At 38.9% G+C, this 25,809-nt stretch overlaps 1 protein-coding gene across 4 annotated transcripts in view; it reads left to right on the top strand.

Annotated features, from left to right (window-relative positions):
• The window catches only part of SLC4A4 (solute carrier family 4 member 4), a 356,040-nt gene that overhangs the window by 304,201 nt on the left and 26,030 nt on the right, over positions 1 to 25,809 (top strand). For all 4 annotated transcript variants that reach the window (XM_060012413.1, XM_060012412.2, XM_060012411.2 and 1 more), the window contains 2 exons: positions 9,718 to 9,831; positions 11,488 to 11,649. In XM_060012413.1, the coding sequence (XP_059868396.1) occupies positions 9,718 to 9,831; positions 11,488 to 11,649 (276 nt within the window). The remainder of the gene's footprint in view (positions 1 to 9,717; positions 9,832 to 11,487; positions 11,650 to 25,809) is intronic.

Raw genomic sequence — 25,809 nt, 5'->3', positions numbered from 1 at the left:
TCTGCTTTTGCAGCTGCTGCCAACCTCTCTCTGTGGATGACCCACAATCGCCGTGTAGCAAATTCAAAACGTGGGGTTGTCTTTCCACAGTGGAACGTCCTTATCTTCTGGTACTCCTTACCTCAGCTAATAATATCACCTCTCTTCACAGCCACCCAAGATCAAAATCTTAAAATCATACTTGGTGTATCAGTCAGAGTCCCAGCAGGAAGCAAATTATACCCTCAAATTAGGATAGTCTGAGGGGTTTAATGAAAGCATCATTTGCAAAGGTGAGATCAGGTTTAGGGAAACGGCAAAGGAGAGTGTAGTGTCTGGTAGCAGTGGGACTGTTACTATCCCTCACTCAAAGAATGTGGAAAAGGAGTGGTTGCTGGAACCTGGGGAAGACAAAATTGTAGAGAGAGCTTTCCTGAAAGGCCCCATGAGTTTGGATTGAGGGGTTTAGCCAGTCTGAGGCAACCTCAAAGGGATATAGCTTTGGGAATCAATGCTCTGATCTCTCTCTTCCCCCCATGGCCTGCCCAGGCTGAAGGCTTCTGGAATCTGGAGAGCACGTGAGCCTATTGTAGACCACACAGGTCAGCCTCCCAAGGCAGAGAGCCTGGTGGAAAAGAGTAGAAATGCATCTGGTATGATAAAAGATGATATCCATCGTATTTACCTTTCCAAGTTTTTCTTTATCAAGTTAAACTCGTCAGCCCCCTCGATTATCCTGCTATAATCGCTCTCCTTTATATGTACACTTATGCTCCCCTAGTTCAGTCTCTCATTGCCTTTGCCTAGACCAGGGTTGGTTATCCACTCTTCCCCTCCCTCATGAAGCCACTGGCAGTCCATAAGTGTGAACACTTAAGATGAAACAGTTTGCCTTTGCTAGCCTGTCCATCAGGAATTTGATTTGTCTGTCAGGCACTTCCAGAGAGCCCTAATGCTCAGTGGAACAGGGTGGAGTACAGTACCCCACTGACTGCCCCCTTTGTGCTTCCCACCCCTTTTAGAGGGGTGCATTAGTCTGTTATCCCATACATTTACTCTTCTGTTACATCGGCCTCAAGTCTTTTGCCAGTGTTTTGGCATCAAAACTTCCTGAAGGAGCATCACAGCATAATCTGTGGTCTTCTGTGGCAGATGGCCTGGGGTATTACCAGGAAATGTTCTTCCAGAGTCCCCTACCAACAAGTGGTGGTGCTCACGGAGCAGAGATGCCATCACTGCAATATGTAGTGGCAAAATGAAAGCAGTCAGCTTGAAGATGGAGCAGGATTGTGATTAGTAGAACTCATAAAGCCACAGAGCCTCTGAATTAGGCAGAATTATTGATACTTTAATATAGTCAGATGCAGTGTGGCTGGTTGATGTACGTAATTGGCATGAAAATGTTTTTCTTAAGGATCTACTTAATTTCCTCTTTTTCCTCCCCTTGGAAAAAGTAAGAGTTCTAACACGCCCATGAATTGATGTAATGGTAAGATTCTTTAATATCCTTCTGGTTGTTATTGTCATTTAAATAGAGAAGATCAGAAAGTGCCAGGTACCGTTAATAACTTTGGCAACTTCTGTGGTTTATTTAGATGACATTTGAGCAGAATGTTCTTTGATATCCTTCTTAAAAAAAATAACAGTATTCTAAATTCTATAGTTAATTAGTATATTCATTCAATATTGAAAAAAATTATTTTGAGTCTGATGTGTGCTTGATACAACACTGGATGGTAAGGCTACAAAAACAAGTAATTCATGGGCCTGGAATATAGTAGGAACTTAATATGTATTTGTTGAATAAGTTAGATTTTTTGAGTTTTTAAATGGGATGATTCATTTTGATCCTTCTGCCCTATTCATGCTTACTGTCTACTGTAGGATCACACTTTGGTGACTTCATGTGACCTAAGTAAATTGATGGTGGTCTTTGAGGAGCTGGCTTTATGGATGAGAAAAAAGTGTAGGGCTTCAGGAATTTCAGTGAAAACACAATGAGCATTTTAGTTAGGTGACACGTTAGTTTTTATCCATATAAAACACAGTTTAGGATTCTACAATTAGCTGTATTTTTGGAACCATGATTCTTAGTTGGCCTTTTGGCCTGTGACAATTCTATTAATGTTGGATGTGTTTAGTTTAGTTTATAAACAACTCTTTACAAGAATCAGGTAGCATCCCTACTCTGTTTTCTTTTTCTCTCAGAAATTTTTTTGGTGAATGGTAAAAACTATCAAATTGAAACAAATAATGTATCCAAATATGAGGAAGAAATAGTGAGCCTGTATTCTTTGTCCCATCCTAGTGTTAATAATACTGGGTGACATTTGGCTGGTTCTTGCGGAAACATCAGACCACATCCTGCCATTGAAGCTCATTTGGAAAATGACTTTGCTTGTCAGTGAAAGGGAATCAGATTTTCAAATTCTTGTGTTATTTTGTACCAAGGAAAATAATTTTTAAAGTCAAATTTGTTTTTAATTCAAAACTCACTTTCATATTTTTTTTTTCTTAAGAATGACAGAGGGTAATAGGTTCTGAACACAATCCAATCTGTTCAACATTCAACAAAGATTACAAATACTTAAGTTTTTGTGGATGTATAACAAAAAATACAGTCAACCTGAATTGAGCCCAAAGAAAAAAAAGGTTGGGAGCATTGTTTGGCCAAAGTGTTTTTGAGGGTTTTGTTTGTTTGCAAAGTCCCTTTTGCCGTGTGATGTGAGAGGTTTTAATGTCAGCATAGAGGTAGTCTGTGGACAGAAGTCATTTTGACCGTGGTACTTGTTGGTCAGAAGCACCATACAAAAGTCACCAGCATTGAAATCTATCCATTAACACAAAATGATCTCCTGCTCCATTTCTAGACTGTCTCATTTATACATATGACTTACCAGTTCTTTTTAAATTTAAAATTTTGTACCTTAATGTAAATTATAAAACCACCTTCCTTTTAAAGCCCTTTATTGTAATGGTTTTGGGGGGATATATCCAAGAAGACCTTATTAGAGGATCAAGAAATTTTGACACTTGGGTCTTAATCTTTGAATTTTAGTATTAGGACTTTGAATACCATCTAGTCCATCGTTGCCTCTTCATTTCTGACAACCATTCATCTGTGGGCTGCTCGAATGCTTCCCGGAACAGGAACTTCACATCTCCGAAGGCATTCCTGATAGAAAACACAAACCTGCCTTTCCACAGCCTCGTCCTCGGGGTCTGCCGTTGCCCTCGAAGCTACACAGAACAAGTTTAGTCCTTCTTTTCTATGACAGATTTCACATATTTGAAGGCAGTTTCTCCCTACAGCTTCTTTAGGCCTCCTGTCATTTTGTATGAGATGTGATTTCTGGACTCCTATTCCACTGGCCATCCTTCTCTGAGCCAGTTCCAGATTTTCAGTTTCTACTTAGAATATAGTGACCAGATTGGGACATAGTATTTCCCAGGTGATTTACTCATTTGCTTCTGGCACTCACGCATTTGGGTCTTTTGTTCTACTGCTCAGTTTGAGGCAGAATAGAGGAAGAGGCCCATGGCTGCTAAAGTCTCCTTAGCTTCCCTGCTGAACCACTTGATTAGGCCTACTCCCCTCTGTTCCCTGCTTGGAAAAACAATTTTTTTTCAAGTAGACTTTCACTGGCTCTTAAGCCCCGCCTAGATAAATTGCCCACCCAATCCAATTCCCTTCTTTGTTCCCTGAATTTCTCTGACTTTCGAGCTTATGGCATTAAAATCCTGGAGTCTAAATCAGACTTTCCTTTTATTGAATTCTAATTGTAGTGGGTATTATTGATTCAAAATACGGTGTATTATGATTGCTGTACTGATATTAATGCTTATTTCTTTTATAGTGCTGTATAGCATTGGCTATGGGGGGAAGGGGATCAAATATTTAAACTTCCATAATATTTTGTGCCTTTTCATGACTGCCAAAGACACATATTTGTCTGACACACCTTTTTTTCATCTAGAATAAATTCGTTTTTACACTGTTGTTTAGCATTTTCCAAGCACGGCGATCATGCGAGGAATTGACATCCTGAATTAATATTTATTGAGAACCCCCAGAGTGCCTGCTGCTGTAGTTGTCTCTTTATAACAGCTCCATCCATTGAGAACTGCTCTGCAGGCTCACAGCCTTTCCCCCCAGTTAATTTAGGAGCAGCTGCAGTCCTGGCAAAGTGAAAACCAAATATCCTCTGGGGCTTCAGAGGAACCCAATTCATTTTTTTCCCCTGTAAATTAACTAGCTTCTCACTGTTGGTGTCTCAATGATTATGACTCTCTTAATAACTAATACGGTACCATCCTTCATGAAGAGTATGTGTATAATAGATTTATTAGATGGTTATTTGAATTTCCCTTCCCATCCACTTAATGTCTTCTTTGCTTTGATAGTTTAAATATTTAAGCTGGTTGCTTTTTATTAGATTGAGATATTTTGTAACTCTGCAGAGGACAGAAATATTTTTCTCCTTCCAATTTTATAATTAAAAAATGGTAAACAAAAATAAAAGAGCTCAAAACCATTCTGGTATATAAGAATCTTAGTTGAAACACACTTTCCTTTTCCCCATTCATGAATGGAGGTAGGAATTATTATATGTCATAGCACATCTGTGTACCACTCCAAAAAGAACAGCAAACTTTTTTATAGTTAGTCTTTGATATATATTAGTTAACTTGTGTTTCATTTAGATTGTGATAGTTTATATTCTTAGGATATTGAAGCGGGAGCCTAGAGAGACTTAGCATTTGATTGGATGGACCCATTAGTTATGACGTTTGTCCAAGCTAAAGTTGAGGCCTCTGAATCCACAGGATTGGGCATGAAATCTTGTGGGAACAGTTTTCTCATGAAAACTTTGGCACTTCTAATCATTACTAGTAGGGAAGTAGGGACTATGGGTTTCTAATTTGATTTCTTTAATTTATATATTGACACATAAAAGGGTACTGTTTTGGAGTTTTTGCAAGAGATCGAGTTTGATGAAAAGGAAAGATAAAATAAACTAAAAAATGAAAGGAAATTCATACATGTTTCTTTTGCTAAATGTGTTTGGAAAGGTAAGAAGGACCCAAATAGAGTGATTCTTACTTCCTTAAAGTCCGATGCCACGCTACTGTACCTGGGTCCTAGAGTATATCTAGTAAGCTTGTATACTCAAAGCTTGACATTTTTCAGGCAGTTCAAATTAAAGTTTAATTTTAGTACAGGGTAAGACCTGAAGAGCCTGCTAAAATAGCACCCCTACCTGCCTTCGCTAATTAGAGGATTTAGAGTTGAATACACAAGTGGCCTGGGAAAAATCAGTTTCCTTGACTATGAAGTTCAAACCAGATCCACTATCTTAGGAATGAATGTCTTACAATAAACACTCTTCAGGAGTGATTTCTGATGTCCCTGAACCGTATTGTACAATTTAAGGGGAAGGAAGGGGAAATAGAAGTGAATATAACTGTACAGAACATATCACCCTAGCTGTGATTTTTAATAAGGTTAAGCAATATTATTAAGAGTATCTTTCTTTCCCCATAATTTTAAGAAATGTAATCCTGAATTATTAGCATTTGACTTTTTAGCTACTGTTATACCTATAGTATAATAGTGCCACACTTGACAAGAATGCCATTGCCAAGGGTTTCTACCAAATTTATATATAATATAAATATATTATATATAAATTTGTGAAACTAATAATTAAACTTAAACTGTTTATTTTACTTTATTTTTTCAATTTATTTATTTAATTTATTTATTTTTGGCTGCATTGGGTCTTCATTGCTGCGTGCGGGCTTTCTCTAGTTGCAGCGAGCGGGGGCTACTCTTCGTCTCTGTGCGTGGGCTTCTCATTGTGATTGCAGTGGCTTTTCTTGTTGCAGAGCATGGACTGTAGGCATGTGAGCTTCAGTAGTTGTGGCTTGCAGGCTCAGTAGTTGTGGCGCACGGGCTTAGTTGCTCCGCAGCATGTGGGATCTTCCCGGACCAGGGCTTGAACCCGTGTCCCCTGCGTTGGCAGGCAGGTTCTTAATCACTGCGCCACCAGGGAAGCCCAAACTATCTGTAGTTTCCCGTGGCTGCTGTATCAAATTACCACAAACACGATGGCTTAAAACACATTTACTGTCTTGAGATCTGGAGGACAGAAGTCTGAAATATATCTCAACGAGCTAAAATCAAGGTGTTGGCAGGGCTGTGTTCTTTCTGAAGCCTCTGGGGGAGACTATCTTTCCTTGCCTTTTCCAGCTTCTAGAGGCTGCCCACATTCCTTGGTTCTTGGCCCTTTTCCTCCATCTTCAAAGCCAGCAGTGACCAGTCAAGTCTTTCTCACGCTGCATCACTCTGACACGGATTCTCCTGCCTCCCCTTTCACTTACAGGGATTCTTGTGATTACACTGGACCTACTGGAATAATCCTGGGTGGTTTCCCTAATCGCGAGGTCGTCTGATTAGTAGCCTTAATTCTGTCGGCAACTCTGATTCTCCCTAGCCGTGTAACATTACATATTCACAGGTTCCAGGAATTAGGCATCTTTAGAGGGGAATTACTCTGCCTTCTACGTTATCTGACCTAAATTTTAACATGATTATTCTGGGTGATACCTTGGCAGTGTCCTCAAGTTGGCGAGTATAGAGACAGGAAGCAGGAACCATATGAGATAAAGTGGTGGTTTAGATAAGGGTGGGAATAGCAATGGAGGTGATGAGAAGAGACAGGATCCCAGATATGTTTTGAATGTAATTTGCTGACCTGTTGGATGTAGGATGTGAGAGAAAGAGAAGAGTTGCATGGATAGTCCAAAGTTTTGGGCCTAAGCGATAGGAAAAAAATAATCTGCCGTTAATTAAAATGAAGAAAACTACTGAAAGAGCAGGTTTAGGGCTTCAGTGCTTGGTTTATGGAAGGCTGAGAATGACTCCTCTCCTAAGTAAAGAAGCAGCATTTCCCCGGTGCCTGGTAGTGATTCCAGTCAGGCAGATCTGTCCCCTAGAAGGGCCAGAGGTGCGGGCCCTAGGGGCATTTCTACCAAGAAATGGCCAATTGGATTCATTTGCTACCCTCTACTTCCCTCCTCCTGTTTATGGGGGGGAAAAAAGGAGGAGCAGTGCCTTTTTAATAACCATTGCCCTCTTTAGAAAGAATAACTTGTAGGATATCTGAGCTGTCAACAAGTTGGATCTGCTGAGTAAGGATTGGGAGGGTGATAAAGAAGAGAGAACTTCTTTTTTGCCTTGGCAGTGACCTCTGGTCTTGCAGTGATTCATGACCTACTGGACCAGAGAGGCTGCTGTAACATCTTAATATACTCCTGAGCCTGCTTCAACAATGACCGTCTCTTGCCAGACCATCCTGAGCTGCCCGTGTGAAAATTTACTTGCACAAAACTTAAGAAAATGGGTGTTTCCTCCCATATTGAGCCCCTGGGAAGCATCCGTTTTCTGCAGGGATTCCAGATACTTCCAACCAAAATGAGCTCTGAGTGGCAGTTTCATATTATTACTGGGTTTTTATTTCTTGTTTCTTGGAATTCAAGATTTCTTTCAGAGACCTCCTGACAGTAGATTATTTAGTTATTCCAGTGGTTTCTGCAGCCAAAGAGGCTTTGTGGAACTTGAAATAACCTGAGTTAATGTATATTAGGAGAGTTTGTGATGCTGCAGGTGCTATGCTAAAAAGCACTTTCATGGCTTATCCTATGTAATTCTTACGACAGACCAATGAAGTTGTAGAGATTATCTTGTCTACATTTTGCAGTTGGAGTAATGTAAATAAAGTAATTAAAGTAAGAAAGGATAAGTATTTACAAGTAGGAAATAATGGTACTGGAGTTCCAACCCAGCTAATCTGACTATAGAAACTGTGTGCTTCTAACTGCTGTACTATATGTTTTCCCCAAATTGATCCCTGCCATCTATTTGTGCTTGGTGTTAAATTGCCCCTAGAAGTCCCATAGCTGGCTCTCTGCTCCTCTGTGTGTACTTCTCCAGAAAGCTAAACCAGTCCTCCAAGAGGGAAAGGAACTTCTGGCCAAATGGCCATCTTTGATCCTGCTGCTAGTACCCAAGGCTTCTGATACCTGGTCACGGTCAAGAATTGAGCACTACCGGGCTTCCCTGGTGGCGCAGTGGTTGAGAGTCCGCCTGCCGATGCAGGGGACACGGCTTCGTGCCCCGGTCCGGGAGGATCCCACATGCCACGGAGCGGCTGGGCCTGTGAGCCATGGCCTCTGAGCCTGCGTGTCCAGAGCCTGTGCTCAGCAACGGGAGAGGCCACAACAGTGAGGGGCCCACGTACCACCAAAAAAAAAAAAAAAAAAAAAAAAAAATTGAGCACTACCATGTCCTTTACCATGTCCTTCACACCCACATCTCCAAGTAATTCCATTCTCCACTTCAGTTTCTATTGAACACCTGATTGCAGTAGTCCTACTACTCTTTCCAAAGACCCTCTATCCTGAGAATTGTGCAGCCACTCAGCCCATCACTGATCTCTCTTCACCTAGCAGCACCAGAAAGCTGACTGCTTACTCTGAGATTATGTTATCACTGCTGAATAAATCCTGATTTCGTTTAGGAACAGCCTTCCTCATGTATGACTTGACTGTGAACTTCATGAAGACATGGATTGTGTCTGTTTTGTTTACTGTGGTATCCCTAGTGCCAAGCAAAGTATTAGGTGCTTACAGTTGGCCCTCCGTTTTCACGGAAGCAGAAGCCGTGAATACAGAGGGCTGAATATGCTAAGTAAATTTTTGTTGAATGATCAAATTATGCACAACCATGTGTACATACCTTACAGGGAAACTCAGCTGTCTGTGCTATAGTAATGCTCGTAGGCCATTGTCAGTGCCGCTAGACACTGCAGAGGAACCGCCAACCAACTAAATGGTCCCATGTTCTGGTACTGACACAGAAATGGCCATTCTGCACCCACTCCATGGGAAAGGTTTGGGTTTAATGCACTCCCATAAAACCCAGCCCTTGTCCTGACCAGAGGCAGGTACTTAGGAAGTTTAGGTGACCACACTTACGAAGTGGTGGAGAAAGAGATGCTCCACATACAAGAGATTTTAAGCACTAGCGTAGAGTGAAAAATATTTTCTTTGGCAAAGTTAGTGAAACCATCAGATTTCTGTCTTTCATCGCTTTTTTTTCTCTGAGGTCTTAAGCCCATTCATTGGACTGGAACTGTAACACTTTCCCTGCTTGGTTCTTGGAGTTTTCAGGTTACCTGTGGAATTTATCTTGCTCTGTACTCACAACACTACCTCCCAAGTAATAAACAGAATTCTGAATTTTTGTGCAGATTTTATAATATGCCTTGAGATTTCATCCTTATTCCGGTCTCCTTTGTATTGCATACAGAAAGAGTGTTTGTATAGTACTTCAAGGATATATTATCTTTGAATCCCCTCCCCTGCCTACAGACACACACACACACACACACACACACACACACTCTCTCTCTCTCTCTCTCTCTCTCTCTCTCTCTCTCTCTCTCTCTCTCTCTCACCTGTTCTGTGCAATTAGATTATTTCTGGCCAGGTAAGAAAGTGATGCAAAAGCAATTTTAAAAATAATCTCTCTGCAGTACGACACCTCCTTTAATTTGTTAATAAAGCTGTTAGTATAAACTGTTAGGAAATATAGAATTCTTCATTCACTTCAAACAGAGGCAGATATATATATCCAGTGCCTAATCGTCCCTGGTTTCTTTTTTATTTTCTCAGGCAAGGAAACTGATCAGTGACTTCGCCATTATCTTGTCCATTCTCATCTTTTGTGTAATAGATGCCCTGGTAGGTGTGGATACTCCAAAACTGATAGTGCCAAGTGAGTTCAAGGTAGGTGAACTTGTCTTTTGGTCATTCCTGGAATTCTTCGGTTTTCTTTCCTTTCCCCTATTCTAGTTTGTTGTATTTCTCTTTGAGTTAGTTTTGTACAATTGTCCATTTCTTTATTTTATAAATGATCAGTTGCTAGGTGCATATATATATTTTGTCTATTTTTTCACTAAAATTAAATGCCTGACTAGGACTAAATGCAAGGTTCACATTATATTGATTTTTATTGGAAATACCTTATGGTAACATTATAAACTCTGCTTTATATTTTTAGAGTATTTAAAAATATCCAGAGTATTTTCAACTGGATATTTCAAGGTTATCAACTTATAACCTTGACCCATATAATAATTCTAGGTTGCAATGTAACTATCATCATCCTGATTTTATGAAGTTGAGATTGAAGCTTATAAAAATTAAGTAAAATACCTAAGGTTACATTACTAATTCAGTGCTCTTTTCCTGCCACCAAACTACCTTCCATATACACACATGTGTATATATAATGTACATTTTAATTATTACAAAGATATAGGAATTATTCATTTTATAAACCTGTGGGTATGTACAAGCCTAATGGGTAATATTTACATTTCATTCATTCTTAAATATCCCTATCTAATTTTTCACCACAAGTCTTTCACTTATTTTCTAGAACACTCCTAACCTCTCTCTCCATCACTGAGAACCATATATTTGCTAAGAAAAATTAAACGAACTGCAGTTTTAGCTTAATGACTACCTGATGAGGAAGGGATGTCTGTGTTATAGCAAACAAAATGTTTTTTGCATTTTCTCTGCCATGATATATTTATTAGCAAAGGTAAGTGCTCATTTATTCAGTCATTAGTTAAGTCAATATTTATTGAATGCTTGCTTTGAGTCAAGCCCTATACTGGGAATTTGAAATGCATTGAAGAGCAAGACAAAGTTCCTTTCCTTATAAGCTCACAACCTGGTAAAGGTAGTAAAATGTGAATAGATTCAGTGATGGAGTTATGAGCAAAGTGAGACAGAAATATCTTCAGAGGAGAAGTGAAGCTTTCTTCATAGTAAATGTGGAGAAAATAATTCATAGTTAGGATTCTGTTTTAGTTTATTTATATTGTTTAAAATTAGGAAAAGAATAGGAAAATATGAAAATAAGATCAGGGTATTTAAATAAGCTTAATTATAACATAAAATATTTGTAGCTTTATATGTATTATATCATGAAACAATTGCAATTTGGCAGTAGTAAAAACAACTTCTGTATAATTGCTAAAACCCATGAACAAAATTCATGGTTGTTTTGTAATTTCTTGCCTACCTCCTTACTGAATATTACATTTGGGTTTTTCTTATGGCTACCCCTTAAACTTAAATCACTTTCTTCCATCCTGATTCTTACCTTGGAGCATCCTAAATGTGAAAATTGGCATTTACTTCTTTTCCATCACCGTATATTCTCAGTTTCCTTCATTTAAAATATTGCCTTAAAAATAACCTCCTTTAGGAAGTTCTTGCTGAATAATCTTTGTACAAGCTATCAGTAAAACTATCTCTGTTTTTTAATATGTTGGCTCTCCGTATATAAAAGTGTGTCTCTCCCACTGATTTTTCACCAAGTAGTATGTATTAATATTGTTTTAAAAAATGTTTTCTCTCTACTTAAAGCCAACAAGTCTAAACCGAGGTTGGTTTGTTCCACCATTTGGAGGAAACCCCTGGTGGGTGTACCTTGCAGCTGCTATACCTGCTTTGTTGGTCACCATTCTCATTTTCATGGACCAGCAAATCACAGCTGTGATTGTAAACAGGAAAGAACATAAACTCAAGGTAAATCTTCATAATAATGGTTATCACTGCCTTCTACTTTCTTTTTTGGTGCTTGAAAATATTAAATGCTTCAAAATCAAGATAGTTTTATGGGAATTACAGCTCATGTTCTTTAAAGACTTCGCAGAGTCATAGATCACCCTGTGTGGACACATCTTCTCAATATAATACTTTTGGAAGACCTCATTTAAACCTGAAAAAGTTGTTTCAAATCATATTTTCTTCACCATCTGAGAGGGCAATATAAACTGTTTACCACTCAGCCACTGTTATCCTTCATCTGATTTTAATACGGTAACTGTCCTTAATGAAGACAAAGACAAATGCTTTCTCTGAAACTATTGAGATAAAGTATTGAGATAAAAATATGAGTTTTCTTCTTTAACCTGTTGACTTGGTGAGTTATATTAATAGATTTTATACTGTTGAACCAACCTTGAAACCTGGCAGATATATAGTTTCTTTCTTACACACAATTGAACTTGGTTTGTTAATATATATATATTATAATATGTAATATAATATATATTGCTTATATATGTATATGTACATATTTATGTGTATATATGTATATATATGTGTGTGTATATATAGGATTTTTGCATCTCTGTTTAAGAGTGACATTGGCCTGCATTTTTCCTTTCTTATACTGTCCCTGTCTGGTTTTGGTATTAGAAATATACTCTCCTTATAAGATGAGCTGGAGAGTATTTCTCCTTCTATTCCACTCCCATCCCATTCTCTGAAATAGAATATAATAGTCTCTTTATTGTGTATAATATGTCAATTATCTTTTCTTTGAATGATCAGACAAGTTGTTAAACTACCTGGGCCAGGTGGTTTCTGTATGAAACTGTAAAACTGGTGATCAAAATGTTTTAATGAGACATTCAGAATTTCTATTTTTCAATTTTAGTAACTTATACGTTTTAGATTTTCCCTTTTTTCTTCTATTTTAAAATTTATTGCAGTGTTGTTTATAACATTATCATTTGTCATTTTTGTAATCTGAATCTGTTATTTTTCCCTTTAAAATCTTAATATTATTGGGCTTCCCTGGTGGCGCAGTGGTTGAGAGTCCGCCTGCCGATGCAGGCGACACGGGTTCGTGCCCCAGTCCGAGAAGATCCCACATGCCGCGGAGCGGCTGGGCCCGTGAGCCATGGCCACTGAGCCTGCACGTCCGGAGCCTGTGCTCCGCAACGGGAGAGGCCACAACAGTGAGAGGCCCACGTACCACAAAATATATATATATATATAAATATTATTGATTTGTGCTTCTTATTTTTCTTGATCAATCTAGCCTGAGGTTTGTTAATTTTATTGGTCTTCTTTCAAAGAAACAATTTTTTACTATATTGATTTTCTTTACTATGTCTTTGTTTTTTGCTAATATTTGCTTTGTTTTAAAACCGTGTTATTAAGTACATCTACATTTATAGTTTATTTTTTTAGTGAATTGAATTTTTATGTGACTCTCTTTGTTTCTAGTAATGCTTTTTGCCTTAAAGATTAATTTATTTTGTACTAATAAATCTGTGGTACCTTATGTGTATTCATTCTGTTATTTTCAATATACCTTGTATCTTGTGTCTGTAGATAACCCATGGTTGGACTTTTAAAACAATCCAGTTTTACAATCTTTACTTTTAAATTTAATCCATTAAAATTGATGGTGATGAGTAATAGATTTGGATTCATCTTTAGCACATTATTTTTGCTTTGTTTGTATAACTTTATGTTCTTTCTTTTTTATTCTCCTTTTTTGTCCTCTTTTAGGTTGGTACAGGTTTGTTTTTCTTATTTTCTGCTTTCTACATTTTTTTCTGTTAGGGTGGAAGTTACATACTTTACCTTTTAGTGATTATGTTGCATATTTTAATATGCATTTTTAAGTTCCAAAGTTAGTCAGTATTTTTACACTTCTCCTGAATAATGCTAAGAGCTAAGGAATGCTTTAAGTTTGATATTCTTTCCCATATCATATTCTGTTAATACCCAGAGTTTATTGCTACCTGAATTTTAAAATCCAATTAATTAGACATGGTCAAGATTTTTAGAATTACAAAGAAGTTTTCTTTTTTTTTTTTGCACTTCAGACCTTCCTTTTCAGAATATTTTTCATTAGACTGAATTATTTCCCTTAAACAGTACTAGTTTACCAGACTTTTGAAATTTTCTCCTTTGAGCGTCTTTGGGAGGTAAACTCTCTCATTTATGTTTGCCTGAAAATGATTCTCTCACCCTCATTCTTGAAAGGTGGTTTCTCTGGATGTATAATTTAGGTTGAAAGCTATTTTTTTTCCAGCATTTAGAATCTATTTTCAATTATTTTTGACTTCCATAAAAGTGAACTGTCAGTATAATTCTCATTGCTTTGTAAGTGATCATTCTTTTCTTTTGGGTGCTGTAGCATTTTCTTTTTGTCTTTATTTTGGAGTTCTATTATAACTTACGTAAGCAGAGATTTCTTTTTACTATTATTGGATTACTGGGCTTCCTGAATCTTCCTGTCTTTTATCAGTTATGGAATTTTGTAATTCTTTGACTCTTTCAATCTCTAATACATCCTTCTGGAATTACAAGTAGAATTTTATTGTACATCCCCATCTTGTGCCCCAATTCTACTAAACTGTTTTGTTTTCACATTTACTGTCTTCAGTATCTGTGCTATATTTTGGATAATTTCTTCAGATCTTTCTATTCTTCTGTTGGTTGTATTCTACTACCAAACCACTCCATTGAATTTTTCCTTTCAAGAATTATAAATTTTTTTATGTTAAGACGTTCTGTTTTGTTCTTTTCCAAATCTTCTTGTTCAATTTTGATAATCCCCTTCTTTATTATTCTTCCATATACTCTATTATATATATATAATAGATTATAATATATATTATATATTATATACATATAATATATATATAATAATATATATATTATATATATATTTATATATTATATATATATAAATATATATATATTATATATATATAATTATATAAATATATATAATTATATAAATATATATTATATATATAATATATATATTATATATATAATAGAGTATATTATATATATATTTGCTGTCTTTGTGGGTTTGATTCTGAACTTTGTATATATATATTTGCTGTCTTTGTGGGTTTGATTCTGAACTTTGTTTTCTCAGCTCTTACCTGTACTTACCTGTACTTTCTTCCTCATGTATTTAGTGCTTTTCTTTAAAAAAAAAAATGTGAGCTAATAATCTTCCTATGAAATGCTTCAGAGCCTTCCAGAGATTTTATTTGCTTCTGGGAGATATAGGAGAGTCCAGCCAACCTGGGAACACTTTTTTAAAAATTTATTCCCATGAAAAAATCTTTTATTATGGAAAAGTTGTAAACATACACAAAAGAAGACAGAGTAGTGTAACTCAGTACTTATCACCCAACTCTAACAATTAACAACTCCTGTCCAATCTTGTATCATTTAAATTTCCATGATCTTATCCCCTTCCTATAATACTTTGAAGTAAGTGTAGACAGCATTCCATATTATCCATAAATTTTGGACTATGTATTTCTAAAGATAAGATCTCTTTTGAGATCTCTTTTGAAAAGCATGACCACAATACCATTATCAGTCTAAAAATTAACAAAATTCCTTAATATCATCAAAAATCCAGTCAATATTTAAATTTGCAAATGTGTCATATGTATATTAAACTTTAAAAACATAATGTATTTGTTTAAATCAGGATCCAAATAAAGTTCGAACATTATCTTAAGTCTTTCATAAACTTTTATTTATTATTTTATTTATTTATCTTTGGCTGCATTGGGTCTTTGTTGCTGCGCACAGGCTTTCTCTAGTTGTGGCGAGCTGGGGCTACTCTTCATTGCGGCACACAGGCTTCTCATTGCGGTGGCTTCTTTTGTTGCGGAGCACGGGCCCTAGGCACGTGGGCTTCAGTAGTTGTGGCTCGTGGGCTCTAGGGTGCAGGCTCAGTAGTTGTGGCACACGGGCTTATTTGCTCTGTGGCATGTGGGATCTTCCCAGCCCAGGGATTGAACCCGAGTCTCCTGCACTGGCAGGCGGATTCTTAACCACTGCGCCACCAGGGAATCCCGTAAGTCTTTCATAAACTATCAGTCCATAGATTCTCCCCTCCATCAATCTGTTTGTTTCCCCTTGTAATTTATTTGTTGAAGATAACCAGGTTGTTTTTCTGTTTATCTTTTGCTGTATAACAAGCCTCCTGAAAACTTAACAACTTAAAACAACAGTTTATTATTATTTCTCATGTTTCTTTGGGTTGACAGGGTTCAGATGGATACTTCTTGCTTGAGGTCTCTCCTGCAGTTGCAGTTAGATAGTGGCCAGGGCTGATGTCATCTAAGGGTTGACCAGACTGATTCACATGTCTCACATACCTTGATATTCCTTGGTGTGTCTGCCTGCCCCTCTCTCTCTCTCTCTCTCTCTCTCTCTCTCTCTCCCTCTCCCTCTCTCTCCCTCCCTCTCTCCCCCCTTCTCTCTCCCTCTCCCCCTCCCTCCCTCTTCCTCTCCCCTCTCCCCTTCTCACCGCATGGCATCTCATCCTCCAGGGTCTTTCCATGTGGTGTAGGCTTCTCACAGCATGGCAGTGGGTTATTTGCACTTACTACATGGCAGCTGACTTCCAAGAATGAAGAAGTGAAAAATTAGGCCATATCGTGGTTGCACCTGCAACTGGCACAGTTTTACTTCATTACTTTGCCAGAGTCAGCTGGTCAAAATAGTCATAGGACCATCCTCCATTCAAGGAGATAAGGAAGGACTCCACTGTTTGATGGAGGAGTGGCAATTTTACATTGTAGGAAAATATATGGGACAGGAGATATTTTCCCAGCCATTTTTGGAAAGTGAAATCTGCCATATCTGTACTGAAGAATTTGCAGTAGTCTTGACTGCTTCCCTAGAAGCTTGATGAAATATAGTTTCAATATTTTATGTCTATATCTATGCAGCGTTTGAGAGTGCGGTGGCAAGACTAATTCATAAAAGGCTAGGACTAATTCACACTACACTTTTAGCTTAAGGTTTTTCAGACTGCAGAGGTAATGTGAAGTCCAGCTCCAAACTGAGTTGTAGGTTTATGGTTAGAAATATCTTTGGAGAATCTTTTTTTTTTTTTTTAATGGCATTACATCTAGTGGCAAGGCCAAGAGAGGCTTGTATCCCCACTGTCTCTCTCTGTAGGGTGCTTTTTCCCCCTAGTCTACCAAATGGGTATGCTGTGTTTAGAGTATCCTAGTTTTATTTCAGGGGGTGTCTCCCATCTATGCCCTTTCCCCCATATCCCTAGGATTGGTGTCAGATGGTCATTCTACCCCATGCCTTACCCCGCCAAAGATTGGCATAGTCTTGCTGGGCAGGCCCAGGCCTCAAGGGTTTACTGACATTGTAGATTTACTCTTTCCTGTTGCCATTATTTTTTGTTTCCAGTTATTTCTCTTACTTTCTGGCAGATAAACCATGATTTCTGTAAGATATTTTCTGTATTTTGTTGAGCATTTTTAGATGTTCTTTACTGGGAGGAATTCAGTGTTGATTTGCTTTTGAAAGGCTGGGAATAGATGTTGACTAATATATTTTATTCTGAAAAAATTTGGAAACATATTCTTACTTTTGATATATAGTTAGTCAGATTTGCTATGTGTCCTTGAAGGCAAATGCCTATTCTTTTTGCTCATTAAGTTTTCTTACTAATAAAATTCAGAATTTTGAATTTAGCCAATTTGGGGTTGATAAAATACTGAAATTTTATTCTACTCCCTATAGAAAACATTAGAAAATCAAGGCATATTAGGATTTACCTCTTAAAATAGGAGTTGAATAAATAAAAAATGTTTTCATCACTTTTGGAATTGCTTATTAGAAATCATTCCTTTGAATAACAGTAGTTATAGAATAAATGCCAGTGTTTTGACACAAATCTAAAGATACCAGTGGGGATATCATCGAATCAAAGGCTTTTCACACTGGATATTGTTTTGTTCAAATAATTTTGTTTTTCATTAGGGAAAGAGGCTGTGGAATGTGAAAACTGGAGATTCTATCTAAAATTATTAAGGGCCCTGACTGCTATGAAATTGATTCAAAAGAGAAACCTGGCACAGTGAGAGAGGTGGAGGCATTGTGATACTAAAAGCAGCATGTTTTTGGGTGGCATTGGCTTTGGCTCTGTGTCAGATGGCCCTGGCTGGCTGATTGTTCTGTTTAGGATGGGATCCACCTTCCCACTCTGCTGAGCAGCTCTGTACTGATGAGGAACGCCAAGGCACTTGGCTTTTTTTGGCCATCATTTTGGTTAGTTATGTCCCACTTTATCCCTGCAGAGCACTCAAAAGCAAACCAGGTTCAGCAAGGTCATGACTTCTCCAAGGTCTTTCCCTGAGTCATTGCAGAGGCAGGAAGAGAGTGTGAGCTTCAGGCTTCAAAGCAAGGGATACTTCTCACAAGGGAAGTGATTTTAAGTGTTAAAGATAGGGCGCAGGAGGGAAAAATTGCTTGGAATCGGTATCCAGAAATAGATACTAGGTCGTTGTAGCAATAGATTTTCTCTGTTAAACTCTATGGTAAAACACTTAATTTGAGTGTGTTTTCTTGGATAACTCCAAAATGTGCCCTGGGGCTTCCCTGGTGGCACAGTGGTTGAGAGTCCGCCTGCCGATGCAGGGGATACGGGTTCGTGCCCCGGTCCGGGAAGATCCCACATGCCGCAGAGCAGCTGGGCCCATGAGCCATGGCCGCTGAGCCTGCGCGTCTGGAGCCTGTGCTCCGCAACGGGAGAGGCCACAACGGTGAGAGCCCCGCGTACCGCAAAACAAAACAAAACAAAACAAAACGTGCCCTGTTTTAATTTTTCCTTTCCATTTCTGCTATGATACCTTAGATTCAGTCCTTTTATCTCATGTCTAGACTGTTGTAATGGTTTAACCATGAGTTATCAATAATAACCAGTCTCCCTTGCTTCATTCCAAAAGCTGGAATATTTTTTAAAGCATTTTTTTTGATATGTCAGTCCTGTAGTTCTTAAACTTTTATACCTTGGCCCTCTAAACCTTCTCCCCTTGAAGAATGTCCATTTGCCCTAGCTTGGAATTTAAGTCTCTTTGCGATATGACCTCACCCAAAATTTAAAATGATTCTTTCCACATACTATATACAATGCCCTGGTCAAATGAATTGTTTTTTCTTCACCTCGCAGTTTCTTCTGCTGGTTATTCCAACTCTCCTCTCCACTCCTCAATGATTACCACCTATGAGAATCATCCCCATCCTTTAAGATCCTCCAAATATAAAAACTTGTCAGCATAACCTTCACTTATAATGTTAATTTCTATTGCTGTTGTTTTTGCTCTTACTTACTGTATTACTCTGTGGCATTGGTCACATAATGTCTTGCACAGTAGTTTTTTTGTGTAATTACCTTATTTTCTTTTCTGAGCCAAACGTTTTCAAGACAAGGGCCATGTTTTAGGCCTCTTTCCAGCTCTCGTGTGGCCCATCACAATGATTTCCATAAGGTAGACTTAGTAAATACATCTTGAAGAATTTTGTTATCTGTGGCCACAAGTTTCTCAGAGCTGTTGCACCGTATGAGGTGGGTGATAACCGAAGAACCTGCCTGCCCATCTCCAGTTCTCATAGTGAGTGCTTGCATTAGTCAAAGCCCTGTTTAGATGGCATCACTGCGGGAAGATTTTGTGGGTTCACACTAGACGTAGCTAAACACTCTGTACTCTTGGGTGTCTTTCTCAAACCTCTTTGAATCTCTGTTTAAAATACATTATAATTTGTGTACAAATCTGTGTCCCCTTCCTTGGTGGGAGAAACTGTGTCATGGTTCTAGGTGTCCCCATAAACCAGCTTGTTCTCTGAATCTTGGGGGCTCCTAGCACAAATGTTTATTCTGTGTCTGTGCGTGTGTGTGTACTGCTCCTGACTCCTTTGTTATCATCTATTTATCAGATGTAAACTGTGAGGCTAATCTTTGTCTCTCATAGATTTTGATTTCTGTGGATTTATTCCTGAATGACCTTTGTTCTGTATTAACAAATCATATACAATATCAAAAGGAGGTAAAGTTTCACTTCCTATCCTTGTACTTAAAATAATCTCCAGTTTCAGAAAGTAGGACATTTTTGGGTTTATATCCATGAAGACAAGGACTTTTATAAACTTTAAAGGACATACTTAACCTCTTGAGTGCTTACTAAATCCTTGCTCTGTATGGAACACTTGTGTTAGATGTTGAAGATAAAAATTGTTCTAAGTTATGGTCTCTGCCCTGAAGGAGTTTAGTGGATTTCCCGTATTCACCACTCATATCCACCCCTAGGTTGAAAACGACCTTGCCTTCTTTGTGCCTTGTATCTTTCACATACAATAAATTATTTGCTTCCACACCTGACTTCAACTAATAACCTGTAAACCTCTTAAGGGCAGGTATCCTTTCTTATTGTTTTATCTAACACAAGGCCTAGCACAGGTGTTCAATGAATGTTTATTTAAAAAATAGTTTTCCAAGCAAAGATAGGAGTAGGTACAAAGGCCCTGGGTGGGAAGCTTGGTGTATTGAGGAACAGATAACAGGTCAGTGTAACTGGAGCCTTGGGGAATCAGGGATTTAAGATAAGGTCAGGGCTTCCCTGGTGGCACAGTGGTTGCGAGTCCGCCTGCCGATGCGGGGGACGCAGGTTCGTGCCCCGATCCGGGAAGACCCCACATGCCGCGGAGCGGCTGGGCCCGTGAGCCATGGCCGCTGAGCCTGCACGTCCGGAGCCTGTGCTCCGCAACGGGAGAGGCCACAACAGTGAGAGTCCCGCGTACTGCAAAAAAAAAAAAAAAAAAAAAAAAGATAAGGTCAGTGGGAGTGGGACCAGATCACCAGATCACTCAACTTCAGCATTATTGTCGTTTTGCATAATTCTTTGTTGGTCATGACCATCCTGTGTATTGTAGGGTATTTAGCAGCATCTCTGACCTCTACTTACTACATGCTAGTCGCACCCTTTCCCGCCAAGTTGTTACAAGCAAAAATGTCTCCAGACATTGCCACGTGTCCCCTGGCACGCAAAATAGTTCTGGGAGAAACACCGATGTAGAACCTTAAGGATAATTTTACACTGCTTAGGTTTTATTCTAAGTGAAACAAGAAGCCACTGAAGGATTTTGGGCAGGGAAAGCAATGAGGAGAGTGGGTTGTCAGGGACAAGAATAAAGCAGGGGCTTCTGAGGCCAGAGCGGTATCGAGAGCTGAGGGTTGCTGAGTGGATGCGAAGGAGGCCTCGGAGTTTGAGCTGGACCTTGAAGGGACAGGATGGATTTAAACAGATGTCAAGTTGCAGAAACAGTGCCAGTTTGAAGAGTGGCACATAATGTGCAGGACACGTTTAGGGAACGGTATCGTTTCAGGAATCTGTGAGGGCCCCCATCACAGACTCAGATGCAGGAGACTCGGCGTGGGAAGCCAGGCTCGTGGGACCTGCTCCGTCCTGCTTGGGCTACTCATCTCCCACTGGCCTCCCCTGCTTCCTCAGCATGCCAGCCTGGATGGGTGGCATCACAGCTGTACTTTAGACCCTCACTCTGGCAGCAGTAAGGACGGATGGGAGAGATACAAGAGAGGAGGAGGGTGGAGGGAGTGGTCAGGCGGCTGCTGTGTAATCCAGGAGAGAGATGATCAGAATCTGAAGAAGGCAAGAGGCAGTAGGGAGGAGGGGTGAGAAGCAAAGATGTCACATGGCATTTTCGAAAAAATGCTGTTTTCTATACTTCGTACAGTATTATTTCCATTAAAAAGTGCCAAATATTTTAATATTATTTTCATTCCATTCAAATCTAGTTATTCAGACACTTGTAGCCAAAAGAGATACCTTAGAAGTGGCTCATGTCCATACATACAGGTTTGTTTTGCAGGAACAACTTCTCTAACATAACCATTTGCGTTCTGGGGTCTTTATGGCAATAGTTGGGGCACCATGAATTTTTGAGCATAGCTTTTATCATTTTGTTCAACAAACATATCTCCAGTGTTTACTATGTGTAGGACACCATACTAGACATTGTAAGCCTTAAGCATTGAAATTAGGCAAAATAAATTCATTGCTTTTCCCTCTTTGGACTCAGTCCCCTTAAAATCTCTCCCATCTGTCCTTTGTGTTTCCCCACTACTGTTCCTTTAGTTTGAACTGCATCATCTCAAGCCTGGATTACGGCAGTGTTGTCATCTCTGCCTCCAGTCCTGACCTCTTCCAACACATCTTTTACAATCCAACAGAGCCCTCCTTCTAAACACAAATCTGATCGCATCACTTGCCTGCTTAAAACCCTTCAGTAGCTTCCTGTCGCTCTATGATAGAAAGAATTCCAAAGCCTTCAGCAAAACATCAAAGTTCTTAACTTCTTTAGCCTTATTTTCCACCTTTCCCATCTCCTCCTAAGCACCAACTCTATTTACTTTTCTCAAAATGGTAGCTCATTTGCCTGTTATTTTCCCCTGCATCTCCATATCTTGTCTCCCAGCTGGTTATGGCTTACGTTTTAGGACTCAGCTTAGATACCACCTCCTATGCAAACTATCCCTGACTTAGGGCTGAGTTGAGTGCCCCTCCTGGGTGCTCACCCCTGCCGTAGACCTTTAACACTGTGGTACTGAGAATGCCTATTGATTTGTCCAGCTGTACTACTACTCTGTAAGCAACTTGAGGGCAAGGACTGTGTCATTATCTATAATTTTATTTTTAGGATCTAGCAGAGTGCCATTGAACGATGAATTAACATGCATTCATTTATCCAATGAACATTTATCTAGTGTCCACTCAGTAATGGGCGCAGTGCCATGTGCTAGAGTTTCAGTGGTGAACAAAAACGCACATGGTTCCTGTCCTCATGGAGCTTCTGGTCCCTGAGGGAGACAGACATCATCCCAATAATCATGCAAAATGTGACATTGCAAATGTGTCTGGTACCGCGAAAGACAAGTGATGGTCCTTTAAGAGTCTATAAGAGAGGGTTTGACCTAGTCCCAAGGTGCTGGGAGTTCCAAGGTGGTGGCACTTAACACTGAGATCTCACACAACAGTAGGATTAGCTGAGTGAGACTGGGTGGGAAGAGGAACACAGGACGGCACAGGAATCACTGTATATGAACAGGCTTTATAAGAGGTGGTAACCTGGCAAGAATGAATGACCAAAATAATCCAGTGTGGCTGCAGTGAGAGAGGGAGGGTTGAGTCTGGAGAGGGAGCTCTGCAGAGGCAAATCAGGCAGGACCTTCAGGTCAAGTTGATAATTTTCCCTTCCTTTTAAGAGCATCAAGTAGTCTCAGCGTGGTTGAGGGAAAGGAAGACTTTCTGAAGGGAGTGATGTCAAGAGGCAGAGTAATTATGTGTCTGTAATTATTTTGCCCCAGAACTTTTATTTATTCTGGTGGTTTTGTGGTTACCTTTGTATTCTACTTTCTAAAATCCTCATTCCACCTTCTTTGGTATTATGCGGCCCCTTTTTGCTAGTCTCCAGGATATCTAGCTCAAACTTGTTTTACTTGAAATAGTTTAAGAAAGCATGGAAGTGGCTCGGGGTAACATGCATGACTTTGCTGCAGTCAGTCTTCTTTTGACCCGTTGATCTGGCCAGTGTGCACATCCTTAGGTTATTACAGTTTCCTTGGTGACAAGATTTGGGGATCCTGCCCATTGATTACTATGTTGGTACCTCTAATATGGTCTTGAGTGATTTAGTCTAAATAAGGCTTGAAACTATGTGGTATTTCCAGATGTTGTTCACTTCCCCTCTTCCCCCTCCAAAAGGTTCACATTTCTACCGATTAACAAATAAGTTTAAATTTTTTGTGTAGCTAATTAAGAGTTTATAGTTGCCACTCAAGAATGTATACATGCTATTTGTCATTCACTTTTTAATTAATTGAGCATTGACTATGCATCATGTACTCTGCTTAGGTATTCAGGATAGAGCCTAGCTTCTCATGTTACTTACAGTCTGATATCAAAGACAGATAAACACATCTACAATTTCAAAACAGTGTGATGAGTGCTGTGATAGAGGAAAGTGTAAAGTGATAGACAGAGGAACATAAAGGAGGAGATCTAACCTAACTAAACTCACCTATCTCACCTGGGCTAAGGAAGGAAAAACTACCAAAAAAAAAAAAAAGGCTGATTTAAGTCTTAAGGATGAGTAGGACTGGCCCAAGGAAAGAAGGAAAAGAGAGGTTATTCCAGGTAGGGATGCTATATGGGCAAAGACACAAAAGGCATTAGTGAGTAAGACATATTCAAGGAATTGCATATGGTTGAAACTGGCCGTGATATAGGCTCCAAGTAGGGCAGAGGTCAAAGATGAGGCTGCAGATGTAAACAGAGGCCAGATCATGAATGGCCAACACATCCACAGGCAGGAGTGAGCAAATCCTGTATGCTCCACCTGACGGAGTAGCCAGAATCCACCCACTTCTTGCTATGTTCACTGTTACCACCCTGGTTCTAACCATGACAGTCTCTTGCATGGGTCATGGCACCAGCCTCCGAACTGGTTACTGTTTTCTTCAGTCTGTTCCTAACGCAGCAGGCGTGGTGTTTAGATCAAAAGCAGATCATCTCATTCTTCCCTTTAAAACCCTACGGTGGCTTCCGACGGTCCTCAGAATACAAGTCCAACTTCTCATAGTTCTCTTTAGTGCTTACTACTGTTTTAGATACTGTCTAGTTTACTTGTTTATGTTGTTTATTGTTGTCTCTGTCAGTAGAATGTAAACTCCATGAGCTCAGGAATTTTTGTCTGTTTTATTTGCAGATATGTCACTAACATCCAAGCCTGTGCTGGTTACTAGGTTGGCAGTCAGAATTTGTTGAAAGAATGAATGACTGAGACCCCACATGTAGCATGATATTCACCGCATTAGTCACTACTGAACAAGTTACTTCAGTTCATCCTCACCTTGGCCCCCTTTCCGCTGCCTTAACCCACTCCCAATTCAAACCCTTATGCTTTCAAACCATTTGTATTGCAGTGAACTGGTTTTATGAATATGTATCAATCTATTTGTCTCTCAAGGAGATTTTCTTTCTTAGCCAAACCTGGACTAAGTAAAAATATGCTTTTCTTTCTTGTGTCAGCTGTGATGAGTTCTCTGAGAACATGATTAGACCCGTGTGTGCAAGCCAGGGGTGAAATCCTGGCATTTCAGTGAGAAGAGAGCAGTGTTCTGAGTAACTGTAACAGGATCTCAATGATAACAGTCACTGGGTTCCTAGTGTAAAGACCATTCTCATTTTTTAAAGCCAACCTCTCTGTTTCCTCAGATTGGTCATACTCAGCCTCTTGGCGCTGCTGCTTCCATGCTGTGAAAATGGACTGCTCTATTTTCTCAGTCTCCATAGGGGTATTAGGTATTTGATTTCTTCATAAATAGAACAGAGAAATATAACCAGAGAATAACATTGTGGACACATTTGACAATATTTATTTAGTGAGTAAAAGAGCTAGACCTTTTGTTACATTGTCTGCTCTTCCAGTCAGTAAATGTTATTGTGACTATCTGGCAATGTTTGAAATCAGCCTATTCTTATTAGGGGCGTACAATTACCTTAATTATAATGTTTCATATGTTGTTAAACAATTATTTTCATATACTATTAAGGGTGAGAAATGGTCTTCTGTGTACTTTTTTGTCTTTATTTTTTTAATTGAAGTGTAGTTGATTTACAGTATTGTGTTAGTTTCAGTTGTACAGCAGAGTGATTCAGTTTTTTATAACGTATATGTATTTTTTATATATACTTGTATATGTATTTTTATTTATATATATAAATCTATTCTTTTTCAGATTCTTTTCCATTATAGGTTATTATAAGATATTGAATATAGTTCCCTGTGCTATACAATAGGCCCTTGTTGGTTCTCTATTTTATAGGTAGTAGCATGTATGTTAATCCCAAACTCCTAATTCCCCACCCCCCTTTGCCCTTTGGTAACCATAAATTTGTTTTCTATATCTGTGAGTCCATTTCTGTTTTGTAAATGAGTTCATTGGTGTCATTCTTTTAGATTTCACATAAAAGTGTTAAGGTTGCTTTTCTTAAGGTTGCTTTCACATCACTAGTCTACATGTGC

Source organism: Delphinus delphis, chromosome 5 (assembly GCF_949987515.2).
Source record: "Delphinus delphis chromosome 5, mDelDel1.2, whole genome shotgun sequence".
Lineage (NCBI taxonomy): Eukaryota > Metazoa > Chordata > Mammalia > Artiodactyla > Delphinidae > Delphinus > Delphinus delphis.
This window is presented reverse-complemented; position numbering and strand designations above follow the sequence as displayed.